This window comes from Mustela putorius, unplaced genomic scaffold, assembly GCF_011764305.1.
Source record: "Mustela putorius furo isolate JIRA1106 unplaced genomic scaffold, ASM1176430v1.1 tig00000592_pilon_pilon_pilon, whole genome shotgun sequence".
In the NCBI taxonomy this organism is placed as follows: domain Eukaryota; kingdom Metazoa; phylum Chordata; class Mammalia; order Carnivora; family Mustelidae; genus Mustela; species Mustela putorius.
In genome coordinates this window covers 627,492-640,202 of record NW_025421426.1, presented here as the reverse complement: position 1 = coordinate 640,202, position 12,711 = coordinate 627,492, and the positions used below count along the sequence as shown (strand labels likewise).

The window sequence follows — 12,711 nt, the reverse complement described above, 5'->3', positions numbered from 1 at the left end:
AGGCGCACTTGCCCGGTAAGGCCCCGGAAGTGGTGGAGCCAACCGCCCGCCAGGCTTTGGCCGTTCTAGCGCCCGCGGTGCTCTCCGGGATCCGACATTTGTCCACGAAACAGCATCTCCCTGGTGTCAATCAACGTTGTCGCGCAAGAGGGAAAGTCCGAGGAGGTTAACGAACCACTCGAACGCGCCAGTAAGTAAGATGGCGAGAGGGGCAGGAGAGAGTGAGGCCGATCGATAGCGCAGCGCTCGGCGTTTCGCCCTTTGCGCGTGCGCAGGGAACGTGCGCTCAGAGCGATCGATTGGGCAGAATTCGCGCCTCCATTTTTCTGGGAGAGAGCGGGAGATCAAGAGAGCCGGACTAGAGGGTACTGGGGCCCTGGGATGCATGGAGAGCGGCTGGTGCGGTTCGCCGGGGTCTTTGTGGGACCACAGGAAAGATGAGCGGGGCGGGAAGGCCGGATAGTGAGAGGGTTGGCATGCGCCCTGAGTTGCCCGGCCGGGCCTGCACACCCCCTTCTGTTCCTCGAAGGCCTCGCTGCGTCCCTCACTCCGTCCTTAGTTCGCTTCTACCGCGGGATGGTAGGAGCCTCGTGAGGGGCCATGTGTGTCCCCGCCCTGGTCCCTCTTCCAGTTCCGGGTGTAGACAGTTCTTGCGGCTTGTGCTTCCCGTCCTCGGGCCTCGGCGTCCTCATCTGCAAATTGGGGGCGGTAATTGGGCACTCAGTAGCCCAGCGAGCGAACGTTCTGGGAGACTTGAGAAGCGGGCCTCGTCCTTTTCTTTCTTAATCTTTGTGTGCCCCGTGATGCTCCTGGCGTGAGGGCAGAGGCGGGAGAGATTTGTGGTTAAGTTCTGGGCGCTGCTGTGGGCTGTCCTGGCGGCCCCTTGACGCGTTACCCAGCCACATTTTATTTTCAGTTTCCTAACTTCTTTGTGCCGGTTTCATCATCTCTTTTGTGTCCAAGTGTTGTCTACACAAGCATAGATTTGTATACAGTTGTTTCTACGTGTGCTTAAATACTTCGATTTCATTCAGTGAGCTAACGCTTGTAAAGTGCCTAACACTGTGCCTGGCAAGTACTTAATAAATGTTAGCAGCTGTTATTAACACAGGTCAGTGCAGCCCAGTAAGGCCTGGAGCTCTGAGGTCAGATAGCCTGGGTGAGTTAACCTCTTTGCACCTCAGGTTGCCTATCTCTAAAACAGGATTAGGTGAGTATTAAGTGAGATAATGCATACAGGTTGCTTGCACGCTGTGTGTTATATACTACACTTATGTCTAATAGATTTTAAAGTTTTAAAATTATTAGATTTTTTAAAGATTTTTATTTATTTGAGAGCAAGAGAGGGAGCAGGAGGGGCAGAGAGAGGGGCAGAGGGAGAAGCAGGCTCCTCCACGAGCAGGGAGCCGGATTCCGGATTCGGGAATGGATCCCAGGACCCTGGGGATCATGACCTGAGCCAAGGCAGAAGCTTAATGGGCTAAGTCACTCAGGCGCCTCTGTCATTAAATTTTCAAGGAGCGCTACAAGTAGTCATCAGCAACAGAGTCTAGAGTTAAACCATCTGTATTTCAGTCCCGCTTTCTCCATGCACTCCAAGGTCGTGGGACCTTGGACAAGTTATTTTCCCTTCTGATCTGTATATAAGATTACAGGATCTCCTTTACAGAGTGGTGTTGAGGACTAAGTAAGAAAAAACATGCTAAATACTCAGTACCTGTTATTTATTCTTAGGATCAATAGCTTCAGTTATTCTCCAGAGGGAGTTAGAAAACATGGTTCCCCACCCCATTACTATAAGACACCCCCGTTCCAGAATCTTTCCCGGTAAAGTCCAGGCAGGGCTAGTGTTACTGCTCACTCCTTTCTGGTATTCCTCTCTCTCCCCTGTGCTCTTGCAGTTTCTTGTCTGCCTGCAACTTCTCTTCTTTATTAACAGCCCCAAATTCTTGTGGCCCTCTGATAGCTGTCCAGACATACATATACATACAGACATTGATTTTTGGAAGTCAAATTATGCACTCATGTTCACCATTTGTACTGACTTTTTTTGCATAGATCAGAAACCATCATCTGCAGTTTTCATTTTACTTTCTAAGGAAGACCTTAACCACTTCTGAACCAATCTTAGGGCACAATCCTTCAGATTTTTGCCCTTTTTATTCATGTTTTTTATTGTTGTTTTAGCCATATCCTTTTTGCCAGTATTTTATTAAGCAATTCATCTTTGAATCTTTCCAAAGCATTCAATTTGATTTAGTTTTCATAGCATCGTGGCTTTTGTGCCCTTGTGTTTCTCTTTACTATGTAATTATATTATGTAATATAACAGATTTAGTTACCTTAAAATGTGTGGGGTTTTTTTTTTTAAGATTTTATTTATTTATTTGACAGAAAGAGATCACAAGCAGGCAGAGAGGCAGGCAGAGAGAGAGGAGGAAGCAGGCTCCCTGCGGAGCAGAGAGCCCGATGTGGGGCTTGATCCCAGGACCCTGGGATCATGGCCTGAGCCAAAGGCAGAGGCTTTAACCCACTGAGCCAACAAGGCATTGGCCTCCTACCTTAAAATGTGTTTTAATGAACATAACTGGGGGGTGTCTGGGTGGCTCAGTCAGTTAAGCATCTGCCTTCGGCTCGGATCATGATCTCGGGGTCCTGGGATCAAGTCCTACATTGGCTCCCCACTCATCAGGGAGCCTGCTTCTCAGTCACACACTCTTTCTCTCTCTCTCTCTCTCTCTCTCTCTCTCTGTAAAATAAATAAATAAATAAATGGTGTTTTTTTTTTTTTTTTTTTTTTTTTTAAGGAATGAACATAACTGGGGCTCCTGGGTAGCTCCTGGGTAGTCGTTAAGTGCCTACCTTCAGCTCAGGCCATGGTCCCAGCATCCTGGGATCCAGTTCCGCCTGGCGCTCCCTGCTCAGTGGAAAGCCTGCTTCTCCCTCTCCTACTCCCCCTGCTTGTGTTCCCTCTCTCGCTGTGTCTCTGTAAAATAAATAAATAAACCCTATTTTTATATATATTTTTTTAAAGATTTTATTTATTTATTTGACAGAGAGAGATCACAGTAGGCAGAGAGGCAGGCAGAGAGAGAGAGAGAGGAGGAAGCAGGCTCCCTGCTGAGCAGAGAGCCCGATGCGGGACTCGATCCCAGGACCCTGAGATCATGACCCGAGCCGAAGGCAGCGGCTCAACCCACTGAGCCACCCAGGCGCCCAATAAACCCTATTTTTAAAAAATGAACATAACTGACATGAGTAAACATGTAGCTCAGCTGGTGGAAACAGTAGTGTCTAGACATTCAGCAATAGCAGCTGTCTTACCTATTGCAAAAACCAGTGTCTTTTTTTTTTTTAAGATTTTATTTATTTATTTGACAGAGATCACAAGGAAGCAGAGAGGCGGGGGGGGGGTGGCGGGGAAGAAGGGTTCCCCTCTCCCAGGACCCTGGGATCATGACCTAAGCCGAAGGCAGAGGCTTTAACCCACTGAGCCACTCAGGTGGCCCAGTTAGTGTCTTTTAACAGAAGAAATAGAAGATTCTAGGATAGCAATATAGAATTAAAATGGCAAGCAGGTAGTTTGACAGAAAAAAAATTGACAAAAAGTTCTGTAATATTCTGTAAATATTAGCTAACATGAATTTGAATAACATGATTTCTGCTGCTCTGCACACACCATTCTTATTTAACCTTCACTAACTTACTTAACAGCTGAGGAACATGATCTCAGAGGAAGGAGGTTGATGACCAAAGATGACACGACTAGTAGAGCTGGGATGTGCTCCCCACACGTCTGACCAGATTGCTGTGTTGCCTCTGTGACTTAGTAGTGCCTCTGCCCTTCACCACCCCTCTTTTCTCATCTTGCAGCCGGCAAGGAGATTGGCTTCCTCTTCTCCAAGATGTACAGAACCAAAGTGGGCTTGAAGGACCGCCAGCAGCTCTACAAGCTGATCATTAGCCAGCTGCTCTATGATGGCTACATCAGCATTGCTAATGGCCTCATTAATGAAATCAAGCCTCAGTCTGTTTGTGCGCCCTCGGAGCAGCTGTTGCATCTCATCAAACTAGGTAGCTTTGAATGCAGATTCATTGATTCCGTGACAAGGTTCCCGATGTTTTCACAATCAGAATTGTTCAAGATTATTTTTGTTTCGTTTTAGTGCCTAGTATGTGTCAAGTTCAGTGCTAGATACTGAAAGAGTAAGCAGACTCCAAGTTATGACGATTTCGTGCTGGTTCTAGCCTCAAGCTCTGTGTAAGAATTATCTGAAGCGTTCTTTCATTGTAATATGGTTTCAGATTTCAGCTCGAATGGTGTTTCAGAGAGTCGTCTTCTCCTCTTCTAAAATAACCTGCTATCTTCCCCATACCTCCCCAGGTGCTCTAAAACAACACTTCCATTTCTTTCATAATAGAATCACTGTCTGAAATTTTCTTCACTGTTTCAGGTTGTTTCCCACGCAGTCTGTACTCCCCAGAAAAGACAGTAAGCTCAATAAAGACCAGGATCTTGTCTTGTTCAACAGGATGATATCCTGATGCTTGCCTGGGTTGTAGAAAGCACTCAGTAAAATATAGAATGACCATAATGTTTATACCCTTTGACTTAGCAATGCTAATTTTGATAATTTTTATACGAATTTGAGGAAATAAAATGAATACAACTGAAATACCCAAAAATAAGAAGTTAGTTGTGAGTATTCTTGTATCCATCACATTGGGTCCGGCAACATGATATAGATAAACATTACACTGGCCAGATGTTTATTCTGTTTGAGTAAATGAACAACTTACAAAATACCATATAGTGTGGTTCTATTTTTAAGAATTGTAACAAAGGTCCAGAAGAATTTCATTCCACCATGTTAATAGTAACTATCTCCGGGTGATCTAATAGAAGATAATTTTTATTTTTGTGTTCATCTGTATTCCTAATTTTTCTTATACTTAATAAACATAATCTTTATGTGATATGTGAAGTTATTTTTAAATTTAAAATGCATTTTCTTGAGAAACTTCTATTTATTTAAATATCAACATTCTTTCAGATATGTTTCACTAGTGTTACTGCTAACAATGTATCTGACTTAATGAGCCTCAAAGCTGCTACTAACAGATCTCAGCACTAAAATACTAAAATACAGAATGGGAAAAAATGGACAGCATAACTACAGAATTGCTTTTTTTTTACATTTCTGTAGTTGTAATTAAAGTAGGAAATTTTGGAGGCAGAAATTGGGGGAGCTGATGGAACCTCTTGGAATCTAAGCTTCCCTGATCCTTACTGCCTATAGGGTTGTCACTGCGCATGCACCTCGGTCGGCAGACATATTTTGTGAAGGGCTAGATGTCCTGCAGCTCCAAGAAAGAGTAAAGTGACACTGGATCCAGAATTTCGTCTTGGCTTTTTAAAGTAACATTTTTTCATGCACTTAATTTTTTTTTAAAGATTTTATTTGTTTATTGAGGGGAGAGACCGCATGAGCAAGGGGAAGGGCAGATGGAGAGGGAGAAGCAGGCTCACCGTTGAGCACAGAGCCCAATGCAGGGCTTGATCCCAAGAGCCTAGGACCATGACCCAAGCTGAAAGCAGACACTTAACCCACTGAGCCACCCAGGCACCCCTCATGCACTTAATTTTTATTCCTTTCAGGAATGGAAAATGATGATACCGCAGTTCAGTATGCAATTGGTCGTTCAGATACAGTTGCCCCGGGCACAGGAATTGACCTGGAATTTGATGCAGATGTCCAGACCATGTCCCCAGAGGCTTCAGAGTACGAAACGTGCTATGTCACTTCTCATAAAGGACCGTGCCGCGTAGCTACGTACAGTAGAGATGGGCAGTTAATAGCTACTGGATCTGCTGACGCTTCCATAAAGATACTTGACACAGAGAGAATGTTGGCCAAAAGTGCCATGCCGATAGAGGTAACAATGCCAGTGACGCGTGTGCTGTGTGCCTGTTGTTCACTGGGAGAATGAGAGACCAGTAGATCAGACTTAACTTAGCACAGTTGGGTACTTTGAATCAGACAGATTTTAGAGTTTGAGCACCTATTTTCTCATTGGTCTAGGTCATGATGAACGAGACTGCACAGCAGAACATGGAAAACCACCCAGTGATTCGAACGCTTTACGACCACGTGGATGAAGTCACATGTCTCGCTTTCCACCCAACAGAACAGATCCTTGCCTCTGGCTCAAGGGATTATACTCTTAAATTATTTGATTATTCCAAGCCATCTGCAAAAAGAGCCTTCAAATACATTCAGGTTAGGAATGTTTGGAAAGGAGCTTTACATTTTTTTCTTAAAAACTAAGAGTTATTATTGTATGACTATTCCCTTTTTTAAAGTAGGCTCAGTGATCATCCTATAAAACAGGAGCAACAAAGACGCATGCCTCAGGTTGCTCGGGAATCCGATTTGCATGGACTTGTGGTCCGCATGCTTCCTGTGCCCACCTTCCTGTGGCTGGTCAGGACTGCTGGCCACAGTGTATGCAACAAGGGTTCACAATCTATGTCACTTCTTAAGGGTTGCAGAACCCTGTTTAAAGATAAAACAGACCAACTTGGCTGAAGTGTAACTTAATGGCAATCAAAAAATCATTCCATTGAAACTCAGATGTTTCCCGGAAAAGTGACATTTGGTACTGTATTTTGAGTTTGAAGCTCAGAAATACTAATGTTTTGGTAGTGGCTTCTACCTTTTTATAATTTAACTTAGTTTTTTTACTCAATATTTGGAGACCCAGGACAAACTGAAGAAGCTCTTCCCGTGTACAAGTTGTATTTATCCTTGTTCGTTCATATGTGAATGTATTCTAGCCCGATAGTGTTCCATTCTGAGTTCACCCGATGTTAATTTGGAAATAATGAAGCTCGCTCCTGCGGTTTTTGGAATAAGTAATCTCACCAGGAAATAGTTTTTAAAATCTCTGTTCAAATGATACTCTAGAAAGTTCATTGTTCCTTCTTATACCTGTGTAACATCTGACCATTGTCTTAAGTATTCTTTCCATCAATGAAATACTTTCCGCATTTCCTCCGGATTTAATTGTTCACCAGTTGGTTACTTAATGTCTCTGTCCTAACAGGAAGCCGAAATGTTACGCTCCATCTCTTTTCATCCTTCCGGAGACTTTATACTTGTTGGGACTCAGCACCCTACTCTTCGGCTTTATGATATCAATACATTTCAGTGTTTTGTCTCATGCAATCCTCAAGATCAACACACCGATGCTATATGCTCCGTGAATTACAATCCTAGCGCCAATATGTATGTAACTGGTAGCAAGGACGGCTGCATCAAGCTATGGGATGGTGTTTCAAATCGATGCATCACAACTTTTGAGAAAGCCCATGATGGTGCTGAAGTTTGTTCTGCCATTTTCTCCAAAAATTCGAAATACATTCTCTCCAGTGGAAAAGACTCTGTAGCTAAACTTTGGGAGATATCCACAGGACGAACGCTGGTCAGATACACAGGTATGTGAAAAATTGCTATTACTTAATGTTTCTGAAGCATTTTATGGTTTCCAGAACCCTTAAATCCTCACGAGAGCCACAGAGTAAATGTATGCATTGAGCAAGGCAGGTGTGATTCCTCTTTTAAATAAGAAATCGAGGCTTAGACATTAGGTCATTCAGCCAAGGCTGCAGGTCATAAGAAGCAGAGCTGGAAATAGAACGATAGTTTCATAACCTTATTCTTCTCCATACTTTATGGCTTAAATGAGATCTGATTCCATGCAATTAACATTTGAGATTCTGGTGGTCCATTTGTAAACCAGTGGTCCGCCTTCTTTCCTCAGACATAGAGCAGTCCAGAGAAAAGCCTGAGTTAGTGCGTCACAGTAAATATATGCATTAGGGAAAGAAGGCTGAGAGGGAAGATCTTGGCCTATTCCTAAGACAGCCGGTAACCCTAATAGTTACTCGGGCAGTGAATGTTGGTAAAATACTGTGTCTCATTCCCTGTTCCTCAGAGCTGCCAAGGCTATTGTTTGGTAGAAAACCTCCAGGAAACTTCAGCTAGTTTCCTGTGTTGTGAGATGTTTGTGTCATACACTAAAATCACCAGGACCGGAACTTAATAAGAAAACAATTTATAAGGGCCTGGCTGTGGTGGTTATTAGTTAGCCTTTTAGAAAAGTGAAGAGGTGGAGACTGAGACATCTGAACCACTAGGGTGCAGCATGACCCCCTCTGATCTGTCTCCTGGCCGCCAAGTTCACTTCCTGCCATCTGTCTGGCTTCTGACACAGGCGGTACAACTGACAAGTCTTGTGGAAAGTCATTTTTATCATAATTCTTGGTGACTTTGTTGAAACACTATTGTATGGAGCTATTTTGAAGAATTTCTTTAATTCTTATTGTTCAAGGACTGTATGCTTGTTGCAAAAAGAAGATACAAAAGTGATCAGAGTGAAAGTGGGAAAACCTCCATCTTCAGAAGTAACTGAGTGCAGTGTATCAGGAAGGGTGCATGCTAGAGTCTCGAGATTTATTGTGTTTGTTTTGTCTTGTGACTATTGGGATGTTTCTTTTTTTTTTTTTTTTTTTTAAGATTTTATTTATTTGTCAGAGAGAGCGAGCGAGAGCGAGCACAGGCAGACAGAGTGGAAGGCAGAGTCAGATGGAGAAGCAGGCTCCCTGCGGAGCAAGGAGCCCAATATGGGACTCGATCCCAGGACGCTGGGATCATGACCTGAGCCGAAGGCAGCTGCTTAACCAACTGAGCCACCCAGGCGTCCCACTATTGGGATGTTTCATGCTTACATGTGGCTGATGAGTTTGTTTTGGTGGAGAATTGGGATTTGATGTCAAAATGAGATTCTACGGAATTTGTATGCAAATTCCCTCATTTTCTAATTCACAGGCTAAGATTCCATGGCAGCATGCTTAGATCTGTGTTTCCAGCTCGAGTGTCTAGTTAGAATTCAAAGGGTTCTTGAAATATTGAAAGACAAGGAAAGACTATCAAGTGTTAGAAATTTCAATGTTAAAAATCAATTCAGAACACTAAAAATGCTGAACCAGGGAAGCAGTGCGCAGAGCTTGTGAAGTGGACACATGCGCAGTCAGTGAGCTCCAGGAGAGGGCAAGGTGACTGGCAGTTCTGTAAACCTAAGAAATGGAAATGGAAGTATCTTTCTGTATGCGTCAGGTGGCGGGAATTTATAAGATTGCTGTTACAATGTATTGATCAACATTTTAGGAAATTACATATCCTATTGTTAGGAGTGTCAGCTGGTAAAGTATTTCCACTGGGCAGGTTGGTGTCCTGTATCAAAATTTTCAGCATCAGGCCTACGAGGTGCACTCTTAGAAATTTAGTCTAAAAAGACTCTGAGCAAGCATGCACGTGCGCACACAGCAAGGTTCCATGCCAACGAAATCTAGAGTAGGTGAAAGGGAGAGAATGAAGTGAATTGTTGTTCGGCATCCTTTTCACAGTATGCAGCCTTGAAAAATAAACACCCTGCAAAGCTCTATGTGTGTTGTACCCTATGCAGATCCTGGCAGCCACCGTGTGAGTGGGTGCTGTCATTACCCTCCACAGAACAGAAGCGAAATTGAAGGCATAACAGGGCGGTGTGATCTGTCCATGTTCGCATCACTTATAAGTGTTGAGTCCAGATCTGTCACCAACACTTGTATTTTTATCCATGAAACCATAGTCCCTCCTCACAGAGCTCTGCTCCAGCCTGTCGAATGAAAGCAGTGGTGTGTGCCCTGCTTTACAGATGACGGACAACGTAGAGATTTGGAGAAAGGGTGTTCATCAGAATACTGACTCTGGGTGCAAAACTATCAGGCAGTTCTTTTTTATGCTTCATACAGTATTTTAAACATAAAATCTGTATTTTCCTGGTCCTAAAAAAGCCTAAAGTTTCCTTTTGGAGAGAAGATGTCCATACATCCCAGTAATTCTGTTTTAGGAATTTAATCAAGGAAATCATGTGTTCAGTACAAAGAATTTGTTGCAGTGTTATTTGCGATCAGATACAAACTAAATGCCTAGCAGGAGAAGAAGTAACTAGTAATAGTGCTTCCTAACAATGATGCATTTTGCAGCCAGTAAAAAACATGGAAGAACGAATGTACCCAACAAAAAGTTGATTTAAACTGTGACAGAAAAGACATGTAGCACCAATTTTGTATCTTTTCTTAAGATGTTTTTATGCCTAGAGGTATATCAGAGCATTCACAGTTAGTTGCCCGAGGTAGCAAGCTGGGGTGATTTTGGTCTGCATGCTTTCCTGGAGCATCCCAAATTGCACAACAAATGTGTATTCCTTCCATTTTAAAATGCTGTTTTGCCAGGGACAGGATAGTTAGCCAACGTGCGAGAGTCCGAGGATGGAAAACATCAACGTGGACAGCTAGCCTTGGCGCTCAGACCCGTAACCTCTCATCTCTGTGCAGGTGCCGGCTTGAGCGGGCGGCAGGTGCACCGAACACAGGCCGTGTTCAACCACACTGAGGACTACGTGCTGCTCCCCGACGAGAGGACCATCAGCCTGTGCTGCTGGGACTCTCGCACGGCCGAGCGCCGCAACCTGCTCTCCCTGGGCCACAACAACATCGTGCGCTGCATCGTGCATTCGCCCACCAACCCCGGCTTCATGACGTGCAGCGACGACTTCCGAGCACGGTTTTGGTACCGGAGATCCACCACGGACTAACCCGCCTCCAGGATCTAGGGTTCTTGTCTCGAGGACTGTGCCCCTTCTGCCCCCGCGCCCCATCAGCAGCTCCGGTCGTAAGTCACTGCACCACCTGGCAGGTGTGCCGCCATCTCTCCGTCCTTCTTGGATTTGTACAAAAGAATCTTTTTTTACCTTGATGTAGAATCATGGTGGGAAAAGTTGGAAACGCAGATCTGTGCGGTGGTTCTGCATTCACTGATTATTACAGTGTGATTTTCATCGGTTTTGTAAATACAGGACTTGCCATTTCTCTTGAATCTCTTGATCATTTGAAGAAGGATAGAGTATTAAAGTGCTTTCTAGATCTCAACTGAACCTGTCCCGAGGAATTTTCATTTGGCATTTTTGTCACCTTTTGTACCTGTTCTCCACCCTCCTTGTCCGTGTGTCTCCATGCAGAATACATATCGACCGACAAGTGGGCACACAGCTCTGAGAATCGAGTGTTGTGCTGTATTAAAACCATTTTAGAGCATCCATCAGTTCTATCCTAAAATGACATCATTCTGATAATAAAGCTCAGATCTCTGACTTTAGTGTTACACTTTTTCACTTCAATAAAATAGCGGCCAGTTTTTCCTGAAGATGTGTAGGAGACCAGATGTTTCATTGTACCTCCCACATTGTCCTTTCCGTGCCTGCTGTGCTTATCTTCAGTGAATACTTCTAATAAGATTATTGCTGGTCTATAGAAAACCTAATTGAAGATCCATCCAATCTAATCAAAATTAGGTGACCCCACGGCTGCTCAGCTGCTCACTTGTTTCACAGGTGATTAATACCGATTGACTTTGTTCTTGTGTAATTTTAATCTCGTTTTTCAGTTCTCTTCAGCATGAATCATCACTACTCATCGTGGATGCACACAGCAACTCTGTTCTTGGAAGATTTTTGCAGTTAACCAACCGATGGGGGTTTTCTTCTTCTCAAAACTTTTTAGGATGTGACACTATTTCTCTGGATTCAGCTCAAGCTAGATCAGGGAACCCTAACCTCTCCTCTGAAAGATAGACTTTGGTTTATATTTATCCCCAAATACAAATACCTCATGATCTGGGTAGGAATATCTAGAATTAGAATTTAGGGTCATTTGATAAAAATATCAAATTGATTAAAGTTAAAGTGTTTTATGTTTTAGAAACTTTAAAATCTTCTGAGGTTTACTGCATAAAAATTCTTCGTTAGTCATCCGCCTTAAGGATCATTTCAAGTCTTTGGACTAGGAAACCATCTTAGGCATTCTTAATATGTTAAATCAGAGTTTTAGTTCAGATTTCCAAAGAGCGATATTTTTTAGTCTATAGGGAGTTTGGATTTATTTTTATTCTGTGTCTTGATTCTCCAGCATTTGAACTTGGCCATCTGCAGGTGCTGCTTTTGTAAGATTGGAAGAAACCTACTGAATAGGAAAAAGAATAACCAGTTCCATAGAAAATTACCAGCCAAAGCTCCTGGCTTCTTTTTTTGCTGCTGCTTTTGCTTTCAGCCCTATGAAACTACAACAGAGGTTGACCACCTTCTACTCCAGCACATGCACTAGAGTGACCCCGAAGCATTCCTGATTTAAGCTCCACTGGGTCTTTTTAACTATTGATGAATTTAAATAAGGATGCCTGCTTTTTCCAGTTTCTGGAATGGTCTCAGCAGTGGATCTATAGTTTCAGGACTCCCGCTTACAAGATCAAGATACTTCGTGTGTTTCCAAAACAGACCTTTTTTTTTTTCTTTTCTTTTTTCTTTTAAAAATCACATTTTGGGACACCTGGGTGGCTCAGCCAGTTAAGCCTCTGCCTTCAGCTCAGGTCATGGTCCCGGAGTCCTGGGATCCAGCCCCTCGTCAGGCTCCCTGCTCAGCCGGAAGTCTGCTTCTACCCTCTCCTCGCTACTCCTGCTCTCTTGCTATCTCTGTTGATATCTGTGTCTCAAATAAATAAAATCTTTTAAAAAATAAAATCACATTAATATTTTGAACTGGTATAAAGGCCA

At 43.4% G+C, this 12,711-nt stretch overlaps 1 protein-coding gene across 3 annotated transcripts; it reads left to right on the top strand.

Moving 5' to 3' along the window:
• Positions 1-46: 46 nt before the first annotated feature.
• Positions 47-11,256, top strand: CSTF1 (cleavage stimulation factor subunit 1). 3 transcript variants are annotated; one of them, XM_045082053.1, is made up of 6 exons: positions 47-190; positions 3,874-4,074; positions 5,660-5,937; positions 6,084-6,281; positions 7,108-7,498; positions 10,442-11,256. In XM_045082053.1, the coding sequence occupies exons 2-6, from the start codon at positions 3,906-3,908 to the stop codon at positions 10,699-10,701; spliced, it is 1,296 nt and encodes a 431-aa protein (XP_044937988.1). In that variant the 5' UTR covers positions 47-190; positions 3,874-3,905; the 3' UTR covers positions 10,702-11,256. The 3 variants fall into 3 exon arrangements, with proteins under 3 accessions (XP_044937988.1, XP_044937987.1, XP_044937989.1); XM_045082052.1 differs by lacking the exon at positions 47-190 and adding an exon at positions 262-365; XM_045082054.1 differs by lacking the exon at positions 47-190 and adding an exon at positions 282-399.
• Positions 11,257-12,711: the final 1,455 nt, after the last annotated feature.